The 18,468-nt window shown below is 44.3% G+C and overlaps 1 protein-coding gene across 5 annotated transcripts in view; it reads left to right on the top strand.

Annotated features, from left to right (window-relative positions):
- TAF4B (TATA-box binding protein associated factor 4b) overlaps positions 1-17,222 on the top strand; it is a 141,367-nt gene extending 124,145 nt beyond the window's left edge. The window contains exons 15-16 of one of the 5 annotated variants that reach the window (XR_014251500.1): positions 1,633-1,753; positions 12,284-17,222. Coding sequence is in view for 1 of the 5 variants with exons in the window: in XM_082416039.1 (XP_082272165.1) it covers positions 1,633-1,641 (9 nt within the window). In the remaining 4 variants the exon portion in view is untranslated. Of the gene's footprint in view, positions 1-1,632; positions 9,157-12,283 lie in introns of those variants that run through there. The other 4 variants (XR_014251501.1, XR_014251502.1, XR_014251503.1 and 1 more) reach the window with 4 other exon arrangements.
- The last annotated feature ends 1,246 nt before the right edge of the window (positions 17,223-18,468 follow it).

Below are 18,468 nucleotides of genomic sequence, written 5' to 3'. Positions count from 1 at the left end.
TTTGTGTGACTCACTTTATTGTGATATTTGCTTTATTGCAGTGGTCTGGAACGAAACCCACAATATCTCCAAGGTATGGCTGTCTAGTCCTGAAATGAGAATGTGCCAATATATGGAAAATGTCAGTAACTGTGCCTTTCACAATCTGCTTCCCAAGTGCCAACTGTGGACCCAGTCCCATTAAATCAATCAAGTCAGTTGATTTGACACTGGCAGTCTCACTTTTGAGGTGGGAATCTCTATTATTGGAGAAGGAAAGGAAGAAGCAAAGCCCAGAATTACTGGGGAGAGAGGCATCACTGAGGAGACTTAGAAATTGGAGAAACATCAAGAATAGTTTTATTGACTTCATCACAGATGCCACCATCAGGCATTATTAGCCTCTGGACCTGGGAGTTGATAGCAAGTTCTAAATCTAAAGTCGCTAACAGGCAGTTCAGCTTTTTATCAGATTTCTTTTGCGATAGAGTATTGAAAAGATCCTAACTAACTTTTTAAAGAATGTGTATTTTGCCTACTGCAGCTTTCAAAGGCCATCCTCTGTCTACTTCTTATGGATTTACTGAATAACTAGACAAACAGTTGGCAGGGGTTTGGGGAAAAGGCCCTTAGACGACGTCTGCATATATTCTAAGCAGAATCCCACAGAAAAGTCTATCGAGTGCAGTCTGTAAATGTCAAAAAACAGCAGGCTGTGCCTAAAATGCTAACATAGGCTCAATCATCTACCAGATTCTCAAACTTGTTTTCATGACATAGTCTGTAGTTATCTCAAGGGAGGACTCAGATATCAGGTTCCCCAGATTAAGTTTTAATCCATCTGTTTGATAGATGCAGAGGCAGATGCAGAGGCAGGCATAGGGATAAGGAGAGAAAGATATCAAATCAAGCAAAATGATAGGACGTTTCATCTTCTCTCTGTTACATCTGTTTCAGTGTTACTGAGAGACGTCAATTGCTGAGATGCAGGCTAGGTCACAAAGATGAGTGTCTGTAGAACAAGAGGTGATGTGGTCTAGTCTACCACATTTGAGTACAAATCCACTTAGAATCAAGCCACTTACTTGCAGCCCAAGGTTCTCGATATTTCTGAGGCCATCCAAAGGTTAGCTAGTCCAGCATTCCACTAATAAAGGAATTCCCTTCAGCATCCCTGAGGCCTAGGTCCTCTACTTGAATAGCTTCATTGATGGGGACCTTACAATCTTATCATGGAATTCATAATTGAACTATTATTTCTTTGTTCGGTCTTGGTTTGATTTGAAATCTGCCTTCCTATAATTTAACATTTGGGGCCTACATTTGTTCTCCGAAGTTACATAATAACACAGGTTTGTTGAGTACTGACTCTGTAACTCAGACTGGACGAAACTAAGCATTCTACCAGCGCTGTCTAAATCATCACTCTCACAGCGGCCTTGTGAGAGTGTCAGAAGGTGGCTGGCTGTTCACTAAACCCGTTTCCTCCTGGGCACGCGGCTAGACCACGTTTCTGAGTCTCCCTGTTGTTGAAAGTGGACTTGTGCCTGAGGTCTGGCCAATGACATGTAGGCAGAAGTGATGTGTGACATGTCAAAGCTGGCTCATGACAGCCTGCCATGTATGACTTGTGTGCTCTTTCCCTTTCCACAGAGGCCCTGAAAGGCTCGTGAAGATGGCCGAGCCACCAGATGGAAGGAGCTGTGGTCACTGAATCGTGGCTTGGAGCAAAACTGCCTGCTAATCAAGGACACCCATTTTGGACTATGCACAAGTGAGTAATAAACATCTAATGTGTAAATCACTAATATGATGTAACTACCATAGTAGTTAATTGCTAATAACTATATATGTAATATAACTATGCTATACATATTATGATGTATAATATAACTATAGCAGCTAAATCAACTAACCCAGATAGCTACTGCTACTATTATTTCTATCTTACAGATAAACACACCGGTGCCTTAAGAGATTAGACAATTTAGTGGAAGTCACAGAGAAAGTCATGGAGTTGGAGGTCTAACCCCAGAGCCTACACTCTTGATCCTTACACTGAGCTGGGGGGTTGTTGTGTCTTGTTTTGTTTTTGTTTGTTTTTTAATGCTTCAGAGCTCATCTCTGTCCCATGTGACAGCACTTTAAATATCTAGGGATAGCTACCCGTGTCCTTTCCTACACCTGGTATTCCCTTCTGTCAGCTGAAGCGTCCTAGTTCTTTCCATTCTCCGCACATAGATTCCAGATGTCTCAGAATTTTCATTGTTCTCTTGGTCACATTCTACTCTGCTAAAGGCCACATTAAAACTTGGTTTCCTATGCTAAATGCAACACAGCAGAAGGGGCTGGAGGCATCGGAGGATAGCGGGCCCATTCGTACGCTTGAAGTCAGATGGTGGTCGTGCGAACTTGTGGCAGACAAATCACCCCAGGGCTTTTTCACCCTCGCTACTCAGAGAGTAGCCAGTGGACCAGCAACATCGTCTTCACCTAGGAACTTGTTAGAAAAGCAGGAGCTGAAGCCCGCACTCCAGACCTACTGAGTCAGAACCTGCATTTTAGCAAGATCCCCAGGTGACTCCTGTGCTCTCTGCAGTTTGAGACGCACTTGTCTCTCAATTGCCTCTATCAACCTAAAGAGAAAACATTACTATGTTCTGCTTGCTTCATTTTGTTAGTTTTGGCCTGTTATGATCATTTAAGTTTGCTTCTGTCACTCAGTGAGCACATCTGAGTTCAAGTGACTCAGTCAACTCTGCAACCCATTATCCTGCTCAGCCTCGCGTCACCCACGCGTTTCATCAGCATGCCTTCTGCGTTCATTCAGTTTGCGCATGAACGTGTTGAACAGGACAGGGCTGCTAGGAAATAACGAAGCACGTTTCTGTCTCCACCGTCAGTCTGTTAATCAGCACCGACACTGCTCTGGCCGCCCGGGGTCGTATCTGACGGGCAGTGCTGCTGCAGGGCCCCCAGAGTCTTCACGAGCAGCTCCGGCGAACTTGCTCCCTCAGGTGCACCATCCAGCGCGTGCTGGGCCGGCCCGGCAGCCACCTCAAAGAACATGATGATGGTTTGGAAGGTCTTCACCTGCTAGCAGATTCCTAACCCCCAGCACTTCAGAATGTGGCTGTATTTGAGATAGGGTCTTGGAAGAGGTAGTTACAATGAGCTCATTTGGGTGGCCCTAATCCAATGTGACTGGTGTCCTTGCAAGAAGGGGAGATTGGGACACAGGCACAGGTACAGAGGGAAGACCATGTGAGGACGCAGCAGCTAGGCAGCCCCCTGCAAGCCAAGGGGAGAGGCCTCAGGAGACCCCAGCCCTGCCAACACCTTGATCTCTGGGCTCCAGAACCGTGAGAAAATATTCTGTTGTCTAAGCCCCCCAGTTTGTGGTTCTTTGTTACGGCAGCCTTGAGCAATCTACCATCCCATCCCCTCCCCTCTTCTGCCACTGCTTTTTGGTAGAATTGATCATCTGGCTCTGCTAAGATGATCTGAGGTGGTACCTTTCTGTGTGTGTGAGAAACGTGGGCATAAAGGATGCTACCTTTAAAACGCCTCAGGGCTGTTTGCTCCAGTAACGTCCTGGGTGAAGTAAAGGATTGACTCAAAGGGCAAGATCACTTCTAGGGTCACAAGGTATGGAGGAATGTTCAAGGTGTCTGCATTCATGGGCTTTAATCAAAGCTTACTGGGAACCCCAGAATACAACACCCCTGAGGTGAAGCTTCTGGGAGAATGAGAAAGTCATCACCATACCACACAAACCCCAGCAGCCCTGTCATCTTGTCCCCTCGACGTCAGAATCCCTTTCTCGTGACTCTAGTGCTTCCGACGTTAGTGCCTCAGCTGCTCAATCCCTGCTTCTCCTGCTAACTTTTCTGCTACTGCTTTTGTTCTCTGTTGAGTGCTTTCTCCCTGCACATTTTTACATCTGGGCACAAATCTCTGTGTGTCACATTCAAACCTCGCAAGAGAGAGGAAGTGCTTGGATAGATTAAATGTTCTTCCTTTTGGATATTCATACATTTTGGATAATGATTTTGTGCTAAACTATCTCACAGGTGACTGACTGGCTGGCCTATAGATAGTTGCTCTGGGGTCAGGTGCTAGTCCCTGGGTATAATGTCACAGGTGTAAAGCAAGAAAAGATCCCATGCGAGGAAGTGCCCTTGGCAGTGTTGTTCACTGGAAGACTTTAGCATAGCGGGCATGCCCTTGCTACTCAAAGTGTGGTCCATGGACCAGCAACATGGGCATCACCAGGAGCTTGTTAGATGAGGAACCTTGACTCCACCCCAGCACTGCTCAACCAGAATTTGCATTTTAACAGGATGCCCAGGGGATTTGTATGTGTGTTATAAGTTTGAGAAGAACTGCTCTACCAAGCCCTGTCCCCACTGATTTTTGGTAAATTTGAACTTTTCTGAATATTAGGCTTGCTTAAAACTGCATACCCGTGTGGGTCAGATCAGATCCTAGGAGTTTTAAAGCTGTGCTGAGCCTTAGCCACACAGACAGATTTCAGGACGAGAAGTTGAAGACCAGAGAGATTAGTTTGCCTAAGAGCACAGCACTAGAATGCATTTAATTATGCACAATTGTGTAGGAACACTGGTAATATAAAAAAAAAATTATTTTCTTATGCAACCCAGCAATACTGAGTCAGTTTCTGAGCCAGATAAACGTAAGAACTGGGCCTAAACTTATTAAAGCAATGGACGAATTAGCTGGCTGCATACATGAACTGCATTCAGAGGGGTTAGTACCGTGGAGGGTTGAAGAGAAGTTAGAAGGATTGTCTGCCAAAGAGAAACACCACTGTGGTTCCAGTTACAGGGGCCAACACTTGGCTTGGAGAATTACTCTATCTGGTCTTACCCTCTTAGGAGAGATTATTAAAGTCTATCCCATTTCTAAGCAAATTCTCCCACACCTTCTATATTTTAAATTTCCATTTTGATTCACATCAGAATGCCTTTGGCCCACACACATTTTTCATCTAAACAGACACCATGATAATAAAAGCACTTGCAGTAGTGGCACTGGTAGCAATAATAATTAGTACAGCATTTTAGATCTGTATGAATGAGCTATGTATGTCACACTGATATCTAAAAAAATATGCCATTGCAATCTTGAAGGTTTTCCCTGATGAATTTTCCATTTGATCCATAGATTGATCTTATAGTTTAAAATACTCTTCTTAGGTTTTGTAGTGGTCACTGCTCATTCAATATTTAGCTACAGAATATCCCCTTTGCAGAGCTTTTGAGGGGGTGGAATTATATACATGAACACTCAAAGGAATGTTAGAGAGCCTGGAACTGGCACCTCGTTTTACAGGTGAGGAGAATAATGTCCATAAATGGTCAGTGGCAAAGCAGAAACTGGCGTCCAGGGGGACAGAGGTTTGAATCATCCAACAGATCGGTAGGGTGTCCCGTGTGGCTGTGAGCTTGGTCTTGGGAGCCTGAGAACCTGATATTTGGGCATTTGCTTGGGCCGCCTGGCAAAATACTTACCCCTGTTCCCCAGCGACAGGTCTTAGCTGTGGTTCTTGCTTCCAGGTATACAGGTGTCTTGGTTGTGAGCTGGATATACTCCAATGCATTCAACCATTTTCCCTCAACGTGTAGTACTGCTCCTCTTGTCTATGGAGTTCTTGCAATCATCGGTTTTGCCATGCATCCAACAGACATATATTTGGTGCCTACTGTGTACCAGGCACTGCATCTCATGCAGTGGGATTCCAGGATGAAGAAGACACACTCCCTGCCCTGGGAGCTCCCTGCATAGAGTAAACAAGATATCCGGGAGGCAGGTGGACGGAACACAGTGTGGTGAGGGTGAAAGATGAACCAAGTGCAGCGGGAGGGTTTTCATTCTTGTTTGCATCAACTCTATTTCTTTCACTTTCTGCCTTTTCTTTCAGTTTCTCTTCCTTCTTGAAAATGAATCAATATCAAATAGCTTAAGGATAGTAATACCTGGTTTTATTTTATCACACGTCCATTGTACCCAAGCACTGGGATGGGTACACAGAGGTGAACTGTGTCGGTGACAGGTGACACACTTGTCACCAAATAGCTACATGGGGTGTGCTAAGTGCTGGGACGGGGGACGTGCAAGGCCCCTCGGGGTACACAGGAGGAGGGCCTTCTCTGGGAGGGAGTTGGGAAAGTTTACACTGAGACTTGAAGAATAAATAGGAGTTGCCTAGACTCCTCGGAAGAAGATTGTCCAGGCAAAAGGCAGAGGTCCATGACGTGTCTATATCTGGGGACTTGTTTGTTCACTGAGGATGGAGCACGTGCAGAATGACAGCTTCTGTAAGCCAGCTCGGGAGTACAGGAGTCAACCCTTCAATAGTGGCACAGGACACACATCCCTGACTCGCCTGACTCTGGAGCCCTTTACATGGTAATACATTGGTGGAACACACACAGGCTTCCTGAGAGGTAAGGCCTGCTTGAATTTAAGATGAGAGGGCCTCAGCTTTCGCACAGTCTCCCTTCTGCTCACCGTTCACACCCACACACCAGCCACCTCCATCCTCGGGCTTTGGTCTTGCACACATGGCAGGACTGCTGATGAAGTATCTCGTGGCGGCCCTGCCTGCCCGCCAGGCACCACTACCGAGAGAACAGCCAGGGGGTGGCTTGCTGCCCAGCTGCCTGAGCCCCTGCCTGGTCGGACCCTGGAGCGTCTTTCTGGGGGCTCCTCCGCCCACTCCCACCCTCTCCTTCTCCGTGGTGGGATTGGTGGGAGTGGGTTAGGACACAGGTCCAGGCTGTCTGCAGACGGCCTCGCGTGGGGCTGGTCCACTGAGGCGCCACGTGACTTGTGTTGTGGTAACAAGCAGAAGAGGTGCCCCTTCACGGCAACCTCGGTTCTGGAAAACCCCGGGTCTGGTTAGAGGTCTGAAGGCTGAGGGAAGACTTGTGGGCCCTGGCGGGACTGGGCGGGCCCAGCACCAGCAGGGGTCCCCTCCCCAGGCACTGGCACCTGGGAGCTGCTTAGCTGCCTGCCAGGTAGCCTGAGCCTGGGGGAGGGAGTGCCTAGGGAAGCCATAATTAGGGATTTTATTGTCTGTTTTTACCTCCTTTGGAATGGAAATTCTGGAAGTCAGCAGGAGCCAGACTGGCTGGGCAGGGCCGGGCAGTGGTTCTCCTGACTGTTGATGGCAGCACAGGCCACCTTTGAGTCACAGGCACGGTCCTGGGGCTCTTCCTGAGAAGGCTTAGGTGGGTCGTCTGGGTGCAGAACCCTCGTAAATCATCTCCTGGAAGCCACGGCCGGCAGGTGGCTTGTGCCGTGTAAATCATGGACTCTGGTTAAGCACTTTCAAACGTGCTCTGTAATAGAAAACCCGGCTGCGGCTCCTCTCCTGCTGTCGCCCCTTCTCCTCCTCTGGTCGGTGGTCGTGTGGTGTCCCAGCCATTTCTCCCCCACAGGGTTGGACGCCGTCTCTCAAGCTGGAAAACCGAGAAGAGAAGGTCATTGTTTTCCCTTATCATCACTCTGTTGTCCTGGGAGCGAAGCCTCTGGCTGCACAATCAAGATGGGTCGAACTGTCTTACTTCCAGACCCTTCTATCCCTAGCCAGAGCCCCGGGTTTCCCACTCGGGCACCAACTAAAGGCCTGTTAACCAACCATGGGCTCCCTGGTCATTTTATTTTTTGTGGGGTGGGAGGACTACTTTACTGCCTAGAAGCCTAGTCTGTCCATTGTAGGAAGGGCTCTGAGAGAAGAAATCCCTTCCAAATACCACGTAGGCTGCTGATTGAGCCCCAAGGGGGTTACGTGGCGTCAGGTGTGCATTTATGGGTATGAGGGGCGAGGGAGATGATTATCCTGAGACTCGGGCAGCCCCGCCGGTGTGGCCGTCACCATCCAGGCTGGAGGGAAGCCCTAAGCTACAGCAGGGCCAGGGGATGTTACCTGGGGGGTGGATGCTGGGTGGATGCCTGGCGGACGGGCTCACAGACCCCGTGTCAGAGGCTGCGGCTCCACACGGCTCAGAAGCACGGAGGTCAGGAGGGTAAAGATGCTTGTTCTGCACCTCAGTGTGGGACAGGAGGCCGGCAGTGTCCCCGGGACACACTCCTGGGAGGGTCTCCAAGTAGAGCATCCAGTCAAAGGGCAGAAGGAGGGTCACTGTGACAGTCAGTGCCATGTCTCCTACTCAAAATTGGGACAGGTGGTTTGACACGGAGTTCCTGCAGCTGCTGTCTCCACGGTGTGAAAACCTGAGCGTCCCCACAGGGTCTGCCTCCAGGTCAAGTTCGTGCTGCATTTCCTGGCTGCCCATGTTTCTCACAACTCACCCACCTGGATGGCGGAGGGGTCAGAGGGAGGAGAGCCGAATGGGTTATTTATGGTGGGAAAGAGGAAGAACAGGGCAGCAGGCAGATCTGCCTCCCAAGCCCTCAGTGACCAAGCAGCCTGTGCTCCTGGACACCTTCCTGCCCTCTCCGGCCTCTGCGGGCCCGTCTGTGCCAGGGGAGATGCCTACCTTGCAGGGTCATTGGATGTCTCAATATGCAGATGCCCAGGGCCAGCCTGGGATGTGTGAGACGCCTAGTAAATGAAAAGGTAAGCGAACAAACGGACTTCCTACTAAATCTGACACCCTGTAGGTATTTCCTTCTGACCCAGGACAGCCTCAGCATCAAGAATTGAAGCTTTCGGGAAGTTTGACGGGAAAGAATTTGTGACATCCTCCCCGGCAGGAAGCATGGAGTTTGGAAATGTGTCTTTGCACCGCGATCAGAAAGTGTGTGTGGTTTAGAAAGAACTGCATGGGGGGGTTGTCGCCTCTGCACTGCCCTTCTGCAAGCTTCCGGTGTCTACTGCCAAACCTCTTCAGGGTCGAAATAAGCGAGATCGAGCGCGATATATGAAGCAGAACCATGGGAGTGTCTTTTCATCCTGGACTGAACAATTTCAAACTTTCATCTGATGTTTTCTCAGGGGAGGGGTGGGGAAGGGTCTTAACTCTTAATAAAAAATCAGACGTCAGCATCTCCTGTAGAGCCAAGGCCTCGGGTACTGGACCTGGAGCCTTTGAGCTCCGAGAGTTTATTGTAAACATCAGTGTGGCCAAAACCCACAGTTGAGTGCTGTTTCTGGAAAGTGAGTGGATGGATTTTTTTTTTTTTTTTTTTAATTCAGCAAATAACATGGCTTCTCTCTGTATCTTTACTTATTACAGGCTCTGGCTTTACCAAGCCGGTCAATCTCTTTTATAGATAAATATGTACCCGTTTTATTAAAACAAAAGCCTCTTAAATGCAGATGGTATGCTTCCTGCTTGCTAGTCCTCACAGATTCCTTGTTGCAACCGAAGCGGGCGTGTTACTTTGATAGTCGTATGAAATAACCTTAACTTTGCCTGGGGATATTTATAACAAAACATGCAGAATTATTGCACCATAAAGCCTGCTTCACTGATTCTTGCTGATTAAAAACTTTTTTTTTGAAGACTAATGTAATAAAAACCAAAGACCCAACAGCTGGAGCTCTGAGCACAGCCCAACTGGAGCCAGCGGCTCCCCCTCCGCCTTTGATTCAAACCCTGTGCCTGGGAAGCCAGGCCAGCACGGTGGCCCCTTCCCAGAGGCGCTTCATGCATCACCAACCTTCCCGCCCCAAGTCCAGGCGAGGAATGAATGGCCTGGGCCTGGGAGGGACGGGCTTGTCTTTCTGCCACGCTGGAGACCAGCGCCAAGTTTTGCTTCAGGAAAAACTAAGGCAGAGCAATCCCTGGTATTAAGCAAGGCCATCGTACCTCCCCTGTGCCCTGGCAGACAGGCCCAACAGGACAGAGGCATTTTTAACTGATGGAAGGACTTTGCAAGGATAAGAAGTTGGCAGGAACTGACACAACCCTTTCTTCCTCTTTCCAAGGTGTCCGTTTACTGGGTACATCCTCAAGGGCACTATGAAATCAGATCCAGTGGGGTTTTTTTCCCCTTGGCTGTTGGCCAGAATCAAACTGGTTTCATCAGACTCTGAGTGTAGACGCTACGTGCGTTAATTGGTGCGTTCAGCGTTAATCCTCACTTTCCTTGGGGACTACAGGAAGCTTTCCCATAACCTCTCCCATTGGGTGCCTGTCTTTGGGGCCCGAACCACCACCATCACACTCTTTTCTCACTTTCCCTCATCCTTCTTCAACCCCTCCCCGGCCACCTACGCATTCACACGTGCGTAATCCTTAATCCGTCAGAGTCAGAGATTTCCCTGAAGCTAGCTCAGGTGGAAAACCTGGGCTTTTGCTTTTTTAAAAAAGCATTTTCTGATTTTTGAGGGGTGACCGAAGAGAATTACAACACCTTCCTCTTAAGCCCAACTGTCTGGAAGCTAGGGCTAAACAGGGATCTCTGTCCTGTAGCGGCGCCTCTGGCCACCAGTCGCCAATCCTGGGGGACCCTCGCTGTTTTTAATGAGACGGAACAGAATAAAAAGACTCATGATTTAGAGAACACCCATGTGCCCAACCCTCACTCTACATAAAAGGCCGTTGCTCTTGCCTGTGGTGTGTCCTGTGGGCTCTCTTTGATCCACCTCCTTCTCTCTCCCCCAGAAGTGATCGATCATCCTGAGTTGTGTGTTCACCATTCCCTTGCTTTTCTTTACGTTTTCATGTATATTGAGTATCTCTAACTAGAATATTCAGTTTGCATGTTTCCGGACTTTACATGATAGAATAATATTCTTCTGCAGCTTCTTTCCGGCAACACCAGGCACCTGAGAAGCATCCTTTTGGCTGCGGCTGTGAAATTGTTCAGTGTCTCCGCTCACTGAGTCCCATCGTATGGTGATATTGATTCTGAAGGACGTTTAGGTTGTTTTCACTATTTCAGACTTTCCTGCTGTGCTATGTACATTCTAGATATGTCTCCTCATTCGAGACTTGCTCTGGAAGTAAAATGACTGGTTCTAGAATGTGTACATCTTCAGTTTTCCCAAGTGGCTAGGTCAGTTTCCATTCTGCTGCAGTGTAGTAAGTGTACCGTTTGTTTCCTTACCAACATTTGATACTGTTTTTTATCTTTGTCAGTCCAGTGAGCAGAAAATGACAGCTCACCATAGTTTCGATTTGAATTCCCCTGTTGGTTAATGAGGATGGGTGTCTTCTAATTATGCCAATTAGCCATTGTGAAGCATCTATTGAAATATTTTGCCTATTTTTCTTAATGGATTTACAGGTGTTCTTTATATGTTTTGGATGTCAATCCTCAGTCAGTTATGTGTTGTGCAAATATATACTCCCAGGTTTGGCTTATCATTTCACTGTCTTTGTGGTGCCTTTTGATGAACAGAAGTTATTAATTTTCATGTAGTTAAGTTCTTTAATCTTTCCCTTTAGAATTTGCATAATTGTGTCTGGTTTTAGGAATCCTTTTCAACTACATCCAAGTTCATAAGGATAGTCTCCTAAGTTGTCTTTTAAAAGTTTTGTAGTTTTGGGCTTCCCTGGTGGCGCAGTGGTTGAGGGTCTGCTTGCCAATGCAGGGGACGCGGGTTCGAGCCCTGGTCTGGGAAGATCCCACATGCCGCGGAGCAACTGGGCCCGTGAGCCACAACTACTGAGCCTGCGCGTCTGGAGCCTGTGCTCCGCAACAACAGAGGCCGCAATAGTGAGAGGCCCGCACACCGCGATGAAGAGTGGCCCCCGCTTGCCTCAACTAGAGAGAGCCCTTGCACAGAAACGAAGACCCAACACAGCCAAAAAGAAATATAAATAAATAAATAAATTTATAAGAAAATAAAAAATAAAAAATAACGACAGATTTGCTTTTTCCTTTGCAGTCTTTACAATTCTTACTTCTTTTTCTTGCCCTCCTCTATTGGGTTGAATCTCCAGTACAAAATGGATTAGAAGTAGTGAGAGCGGACACATTTGTCTTGTACCCGATATTAAAAGAAATACAGACGATGTTTTACCATATGATGATGTCTGTCAAGTGATGTCTAGGCTGAAGAAGTTCCTTTATGTACTTAGATTACTAAGAGTTTTTTGTTTTTTTAAAATCATGAGTAGTAATTTAACAACTACCTTTCTTTTTACTTTGAGAAGATAAGATGACTTTTCTCCTTTAATCTGTTAATGGAGTAAATTATATTAACTGATTTCCTAATATTTATGACCAACTAGGTCATAAATGATTTTATACAGTACTGGAATTTGTTAGTGTTTCTGGTTATCTCTTGTTGCATAACAAACTACTTCAAAACTTAGTTGATTAAAACAATATTCATTTTATTTTATTCACAGTTTTGCAGATCAGAAATTTGGACAGGACTCAGCCCAGGGATTTTCCTGCTTCATATGGACTCCTTGAGGTCACTTGGTGGATTTAAGCTGGCAGATGGGCTGGTCTGGCGGGTCCAAAACAGCCTCATTCATGCGTCTGGTGCTTTGACAGAAATGACTGAAAAACTGGACTCATCTGGGACTGTCAATCACAGTGCTCTCATGTTGCCTGTCCACCTGGCGTTCTCACGGTAGTCTTACTCCTTACATGGCTGCTCAGGGCTTCCTAGAGGAAGTTTCTAAGAGACTAAGGCAGAAGGAGGTCATGCAGTGGCACATCTACCACATTCTATTGATGAAGCACTTTTCTAGAAGAAAAGGGAAGGAATTAGACTCTACCTCTGAATGGGAGAAGTCGCAAAAAAAAAGTGCAGTCATCTTTAATCTGCCATCGTTAGCTAGCCGTTTACTAGTTTTACATCTATATTTCATAGGTGAGATTGTAACTTTCTGCTACTGTCCTTGTCTGCTTTTGATACCAAAGTTCTGCCAACCTCATTGAAATGGTGAGTTGTACCTACTTTTCTCTATCTTAACATAATTTGAAACTAGTTTCATTTCTTGAATGTTGGTAGAACTTGCTGGTAAAATCATCTAAGCCTGGTGTTTCCTTTTTGAAAGATTTTCAACTGTTATTTCAATTTATTTAATGTTTAAAGGACTATTTGAGTTTTCTATTTTTTCTTGAGTCAGTTATATAAAATTATACTTACCTAGTAATTTGTCCATTTCATGTACATTTCCAAGTTTATTGGTATGAAGTTGTTTATATTAACCTCTTAAATCGTTGTAATGTCTGCAGCATCTATAATTATGTCTCATTTTAAATTTCTGATATTGTTATCTGTGACTGCTCCTTTTCTTGATTAATCCTGCCAGAAATGTATCAATTTTATTAGTTTTGTCCAAAAACAACTTTTGGCTCTGTTGATTCTCTCTATATTTTTGTCTTCTATTTCATTAATTTCTCATCTGTATTTTCTTCATCTTCCTTTGGGTTCATTCTATCTTTTTCTATCTTCTTAAGTTGTATGCTTAGCTCATTAATTCTATTATAAATTGTTTGCCTTAGCTTCTTTGAATCAATGGTTATAAGCATATTTGAACATTTCCAACCATTAGGAAGTTATCTTTTTGTTATTGCTTTCTCATTTTAACTACATTGTAATAAGAGAATGTGGTCTGTGTGATATCAATACTCTAAAATCTATAGAGACATTTTTTGACTCAGTGTGTTATCACTGAAAATAACTTATATTCTATAGTTGTTTGGTATAATTCTCTATAAATATGTGTTAGATCAATCTTATGGTGCTGTTCCAATCTTCTATATTTGTATGTGTTTTGTGCTTTTTTGTTTTATTTGTTGTTGTTTTGTTTTGCTTTGTATTCTTGATATTTCAATTACTGGGACAGGTATAATAAATTTTCCTACCATAAGAGTGGATTTACTTATTTCCCCTTGTAATTGTGTATATTTTTTCTTTTATATATTCAGAAGCTATATTTTTGGGTTACACATGTTTAAAGTTGCTTTATTTTCCCAGTAAACTGAAACTTGTATCACTGTATAATGATTCTGTTTATTTCTAGTGGCGCTTCTTACCTTCATGTCTATTTTCTCTACTCTAAATTTAGGTACACCAGCTTTTTGATTAGCATTTGCCTGGAATATCATTTTCAGTCCTTTGTACTTTTACCTTTTATGTTTCTATGTGTTACCTATAAATAGCATATAGACAGATTTATTTAACTGAAACTTTGTCAATTTGTATTGATGTGATTACTGATATATTTGCCATTTGATCAAAAGCTTTCTATTTGTCTTACCTTCTTTGTTTCTTTTTCTCTCCTTACTTGCCTTCTTTTATCTGTTTAATATTTATTTTCTTATTTTAACTTTTTATTACAGAAAGTTTTAAACACATACAAAAATGGAAAAACCATCTCTCAGCTTCACCAAATAAATTTTTTCTATTCTCTATATTTTCCCCACAACCCAACATTGGATTGTTTTTAAGCAAAACAAAGCCATCATATAATTTCATTCATACATTCTTCAGTGTGTATCTATAATATTTAAGAGGTCTTTTATAAAACAAAACCACATTACCATTATTACATCTTAAAAAATAGTAACTCTTTAATATCATTAACTATCCAGTTAGTGTTCAAATTTTCCTAATTGTCTCACATACAAAAAAAAATTTTTTTTTTTTTACTGTTGTATTGGTTTGCTTGAATTGGATCCAGTAAGGCCCACCCATTTCTTTCTTTTTTTAGAGTAAAAATTATTTTTCTTATCTCCTTTTTCCCCTTACTAGCTTAAAAATTATATAATTTTTTCCCATTTTTTTCTTACTATTCTAGAAATTCTAACATCAAAGTTAATCAGTATTTTTTCCCTCTTTCTGAACAATACATGATTTGAGGGATAGTTTAACTCCTATCAAAAAACCCCTCCTCTAATCTCAGATTATATGCTCTAACGTTTTGTATTTTGATCCACTAATTCTCTCTTCAATTGTATCCAATCTGCTGTTAAACTCAACTACTGAGTTTCATGTTATAATTATCATTTTCATTTCTTGGGTTTTTTGGTTCTTTTTCATATAGTCTCTTGTCTTTAATCATATTTAAAATTCCTTATTTTATCTTTTACAACATATATTCTTTATCTGATAATTCCATGGGTCTGATTCTTCTTCATCTTTTTTTTTTTAAATCCTGCTTGTACCCACTCATGCTTTGTTTCCTTATGTATTTTGTGATTCTTGACTGTGAGCTGATACCTGTGGGAATTATTTGAGGCTTGGTTGATGAGTTTCTCTTGGGAAAATTTGTGTTTGCCTCTTTCAGGTATCTGGGGCACCTCCTGTCATAAATATCTTTAAACTAAATATTCAACTTGAAGTTTTTCCTTCTTCCTGAGTTCTAGGTTCACAAAGGGAAACTCCTTGCACCCCCTTGGAGGAGGGAATAGATGAGTCTATTTCTCAGTTCACTCTTACATGAAAGATATAACCCAGTGAGTCTCTAACTTTATGTAGGGGGTGTTCTATTAGACTCCTCACCTTGACTGGGCCCTATTTCCTTCACCCAGCAAGGCTGTGAAAAACAAAATTCAAGTTCACTGTTGCAGCAAATGTCATCAAGGTAAAAGCTGGCTTTAGAAGTCTACACATCTCTCTAGTTTTTCACTTTCACTTAATTTTCAGTCTCTTGCCATTTTTCTGGCCAAACTCAACAATGCTTTTTATAGATCAGCATTGTTAATCGTTTTCCATAGGAGGGTAGGCCAGCGTATCTCGTCCATGCTTCCAGAAGTAAAAGTCCTCCCAACAGTTACTATTCCAGTTCCTATTCCCAGAGTGCTGACTTTTGTTAGACAAAGTTTTGGGAGTTTCTAACTTCAGTAGAACAAGCCCACCTGGCTGCTTTGCAGTCTGTGTCTCCATCTCTTTCAGATGCACCCGTTTCTTCTTGACCTTGACCCCTGACCCTCTGCTTTCAGAGGCTCCTCTGCTTGCCAACCTTACAAAGTACAGTGAGACCATCAGGTATGAGTTCTCTTGTACTCCCTCCTTTCTGCTTTCCAATACCTCTTTATCCTATTTTTCCTCCCTACTTATTCTTTCCTTAAGTCCCATTTAGAGAATTTTTCCTCTTTCCAGGGCTACCTCCTCTATCCTTGTGCTGAATACCATCTTTGCATCTGGAATTCCTCCTTTCTCACACACTTCCTCTGCATCTTTGTCAGTCATATTATTGCTCATCTTCTGAGGCTGAATATGGTACTTTCTCTTCTGTGATGCCTTTTGTGGTGTCCCTTTCCTTTTCATCTCAAATTTCCTCTCTGAACCTCAAATAACACTATATTGCTAAATGAACACAGGGCTCACACTGCCATGCAATATTACTATTTGTTTAACGGTCATCTCTCCTACTAAACTGTGGGATCCTTAGAGAAAGCACTGTTTTTCATTTTATCCTTATTATTTCTTACTGTCCTGAACACAATACTTTGCATACAATGGCTCATTGTCACTTAACAAATGAATCCCTTCTTGCCTTCTCTAGAAATCAGCTTTTCCAATGATCTCTTTTCCTTACTCACTCTCCATCTTCACTAGATTCCTCCCTCCTCTAGCCAGACACACTCAAGTATTTGACTTGGAGGGGAAAGAAAAATCTCTTCCCTTGGTCCTGTGTCCCCTTTTTTATCTTTTCCCTTCCAAGTATCTTAAACATGTGGTCTATGACTTCTGTCTTCTTTCTTTGCCCTGAGTCTTTTTTTAACCAACTATAATCTGACCTCCACCCTCACCTATCTACTGAGATTACGCTCTTAAAAAGGAAAGCTTTCCTTCTATCACCACATCCTTCCCTCAGCTTTGTGTACCGATTCTGAGCACTCCTGCTGGGAAAGTGTCCCTTCCCTGGGTTGCTCCCCCTGCCCCGTGACCTGTGACCGCTCCACCCAAGCCTCTCTCAGCCCACAGCCTTCCTCTCTGTACTGGGGGGGTCCCCTGCCTTCGTGACTTTAGCCTTAATTAACGGGGCTGCTTTTCACATCTTGATTCTGCATCTAATCTCTTCTAAATCTAAAATCTTGTATCCCTAAATTCCTTCCAGACATTTCATTTACTGTCCTGATGCTCAAGATGCCTCTCTTTTCTAAATTTTTTACATTCATCTCTTCCATCACCTCCCGGGTCATTTAGGTTCAAAAATTTCAATTTAGTATGGTCCCTCCCACGTTCTTACTCTTCTCCCCCTTGGCTCCTATCAAGTTGGTTCAGCCTTCACAGCATCTCTGTCCCCTCCAGTTGCTGTTCCTCTGGTTTAGGATCTCTCACTCTGGACCAGGGTGCCAGGCTCTGCTATTGGCCTCTTTCCTTTCTCAGCCATCTTGCCTACTATTCCAGAAATTCCCATCCCCCCCACCCCCCCGCCCCGGGATATGATGGAGGGCTCTCGAAAAAGAGTGTGAATTTTGGAATCAGACAAACCAGAATCTGAACCCCAACTCCACTCGTACTGGCTGGGGAATGTCAGTTTCCTCAACTGCTGTGAAAGTTGGATTTTAGTGAGTATTAAGGGAGACGATAAAATAAAGTTACCTTCCACATTAAAAAAAATTTTTTTAACAGATGAATAAGCAGTTTCAGAGCAGTTAAGTAACTTTCTCAAGGTCACAGTTTATAAAGCAGAGCATAGCCTACCTATAAAGAGATTTTCACACATCTCACAGGTCAAGGTGAATATTAGCCTTTAATTGCCTTATATTAATGAGTCCATATTCCCAACATCTAGAAACAAATTCTGGACTCATCTGGTTCTTCAGGATCCAAGAGAAGACACTGACTGTGATCGGGCTGGAGCAGGTCCACATTGATGTCAGGGGCCGAGACCAGCGGTAGAAGACCAGGCTGTGTGGGGTTAGTGTGGAGGCCAGCACATGGACACTGGGAGGAGGGCACGGTGAGGGGAGAGGAGATCATGACCAAAGAACCCCTCCCCAGCACAACTGTCACTGGAAAATGAGAAAGGATATGGAGCTCATTGTGTATTTTTATGATGTTCAGTGAATTTAATCCTTTTCTGCCTAGGGCGATTCACTCTTTATAGGGGTCCTGGGGATTTGGCCAATTGTGAGAATGTCTGTGGTGATATTAAAGCTCATTTTATGAGGTTGGCAGCCATTACTTTCAAACCATAAATTTCATCCTTTAAAACAATGAGAATGACTGCTTTGAAAAAGTCCATTTGATGGTGGAAAGTACAGTCATAGAAAACACAAAGACAAAACTCAGCATCCCCACCTCTGTCTCAGGCCTGGCTGGGACTTGGGTCAGGTGTCCAGGCCATGTGAGGGGCTGGACCTCCCCACCCTGGCTACCCCCCCCAACCCCCCGAGCCTCTGTGATGGATGCTATGGTAGAACCAGGAAAACACCCAGGAGCGTGTACTCAGAAAGAAGGGAGAGCAAAGGAAGGGGAAGGCCCTTCACTCCACGACAACGTCCCTTGGCTTGGCTGCCTGGGGTCGTGTGTCTGGTTTCTTCAACATGGCGGCAGCATGGCCTCAACTTGCTTGTCCCCTCCTGTGTCCGGGAGCTGTGTCTTCTCCCTTTGCTCACGTCCCTAGAGCA

This window comes from Balaenoptera physalus, assembly GCF_965194825.1.
Source record: "Balaenoptera physalus genome assembly, chromosome: 12".
Classification (NCBI taxonomy): Eukaryota; Metazoa; Chordata; class Mammalia; order Artiodactyla; family Balaenopteridae; genus Balaenoptera; species Balaenoptera physalus.
Note: the sequence above shows the minus strand (reverse complement) of the source record. Positions and strands in the feature narration are given on the sequence as shown.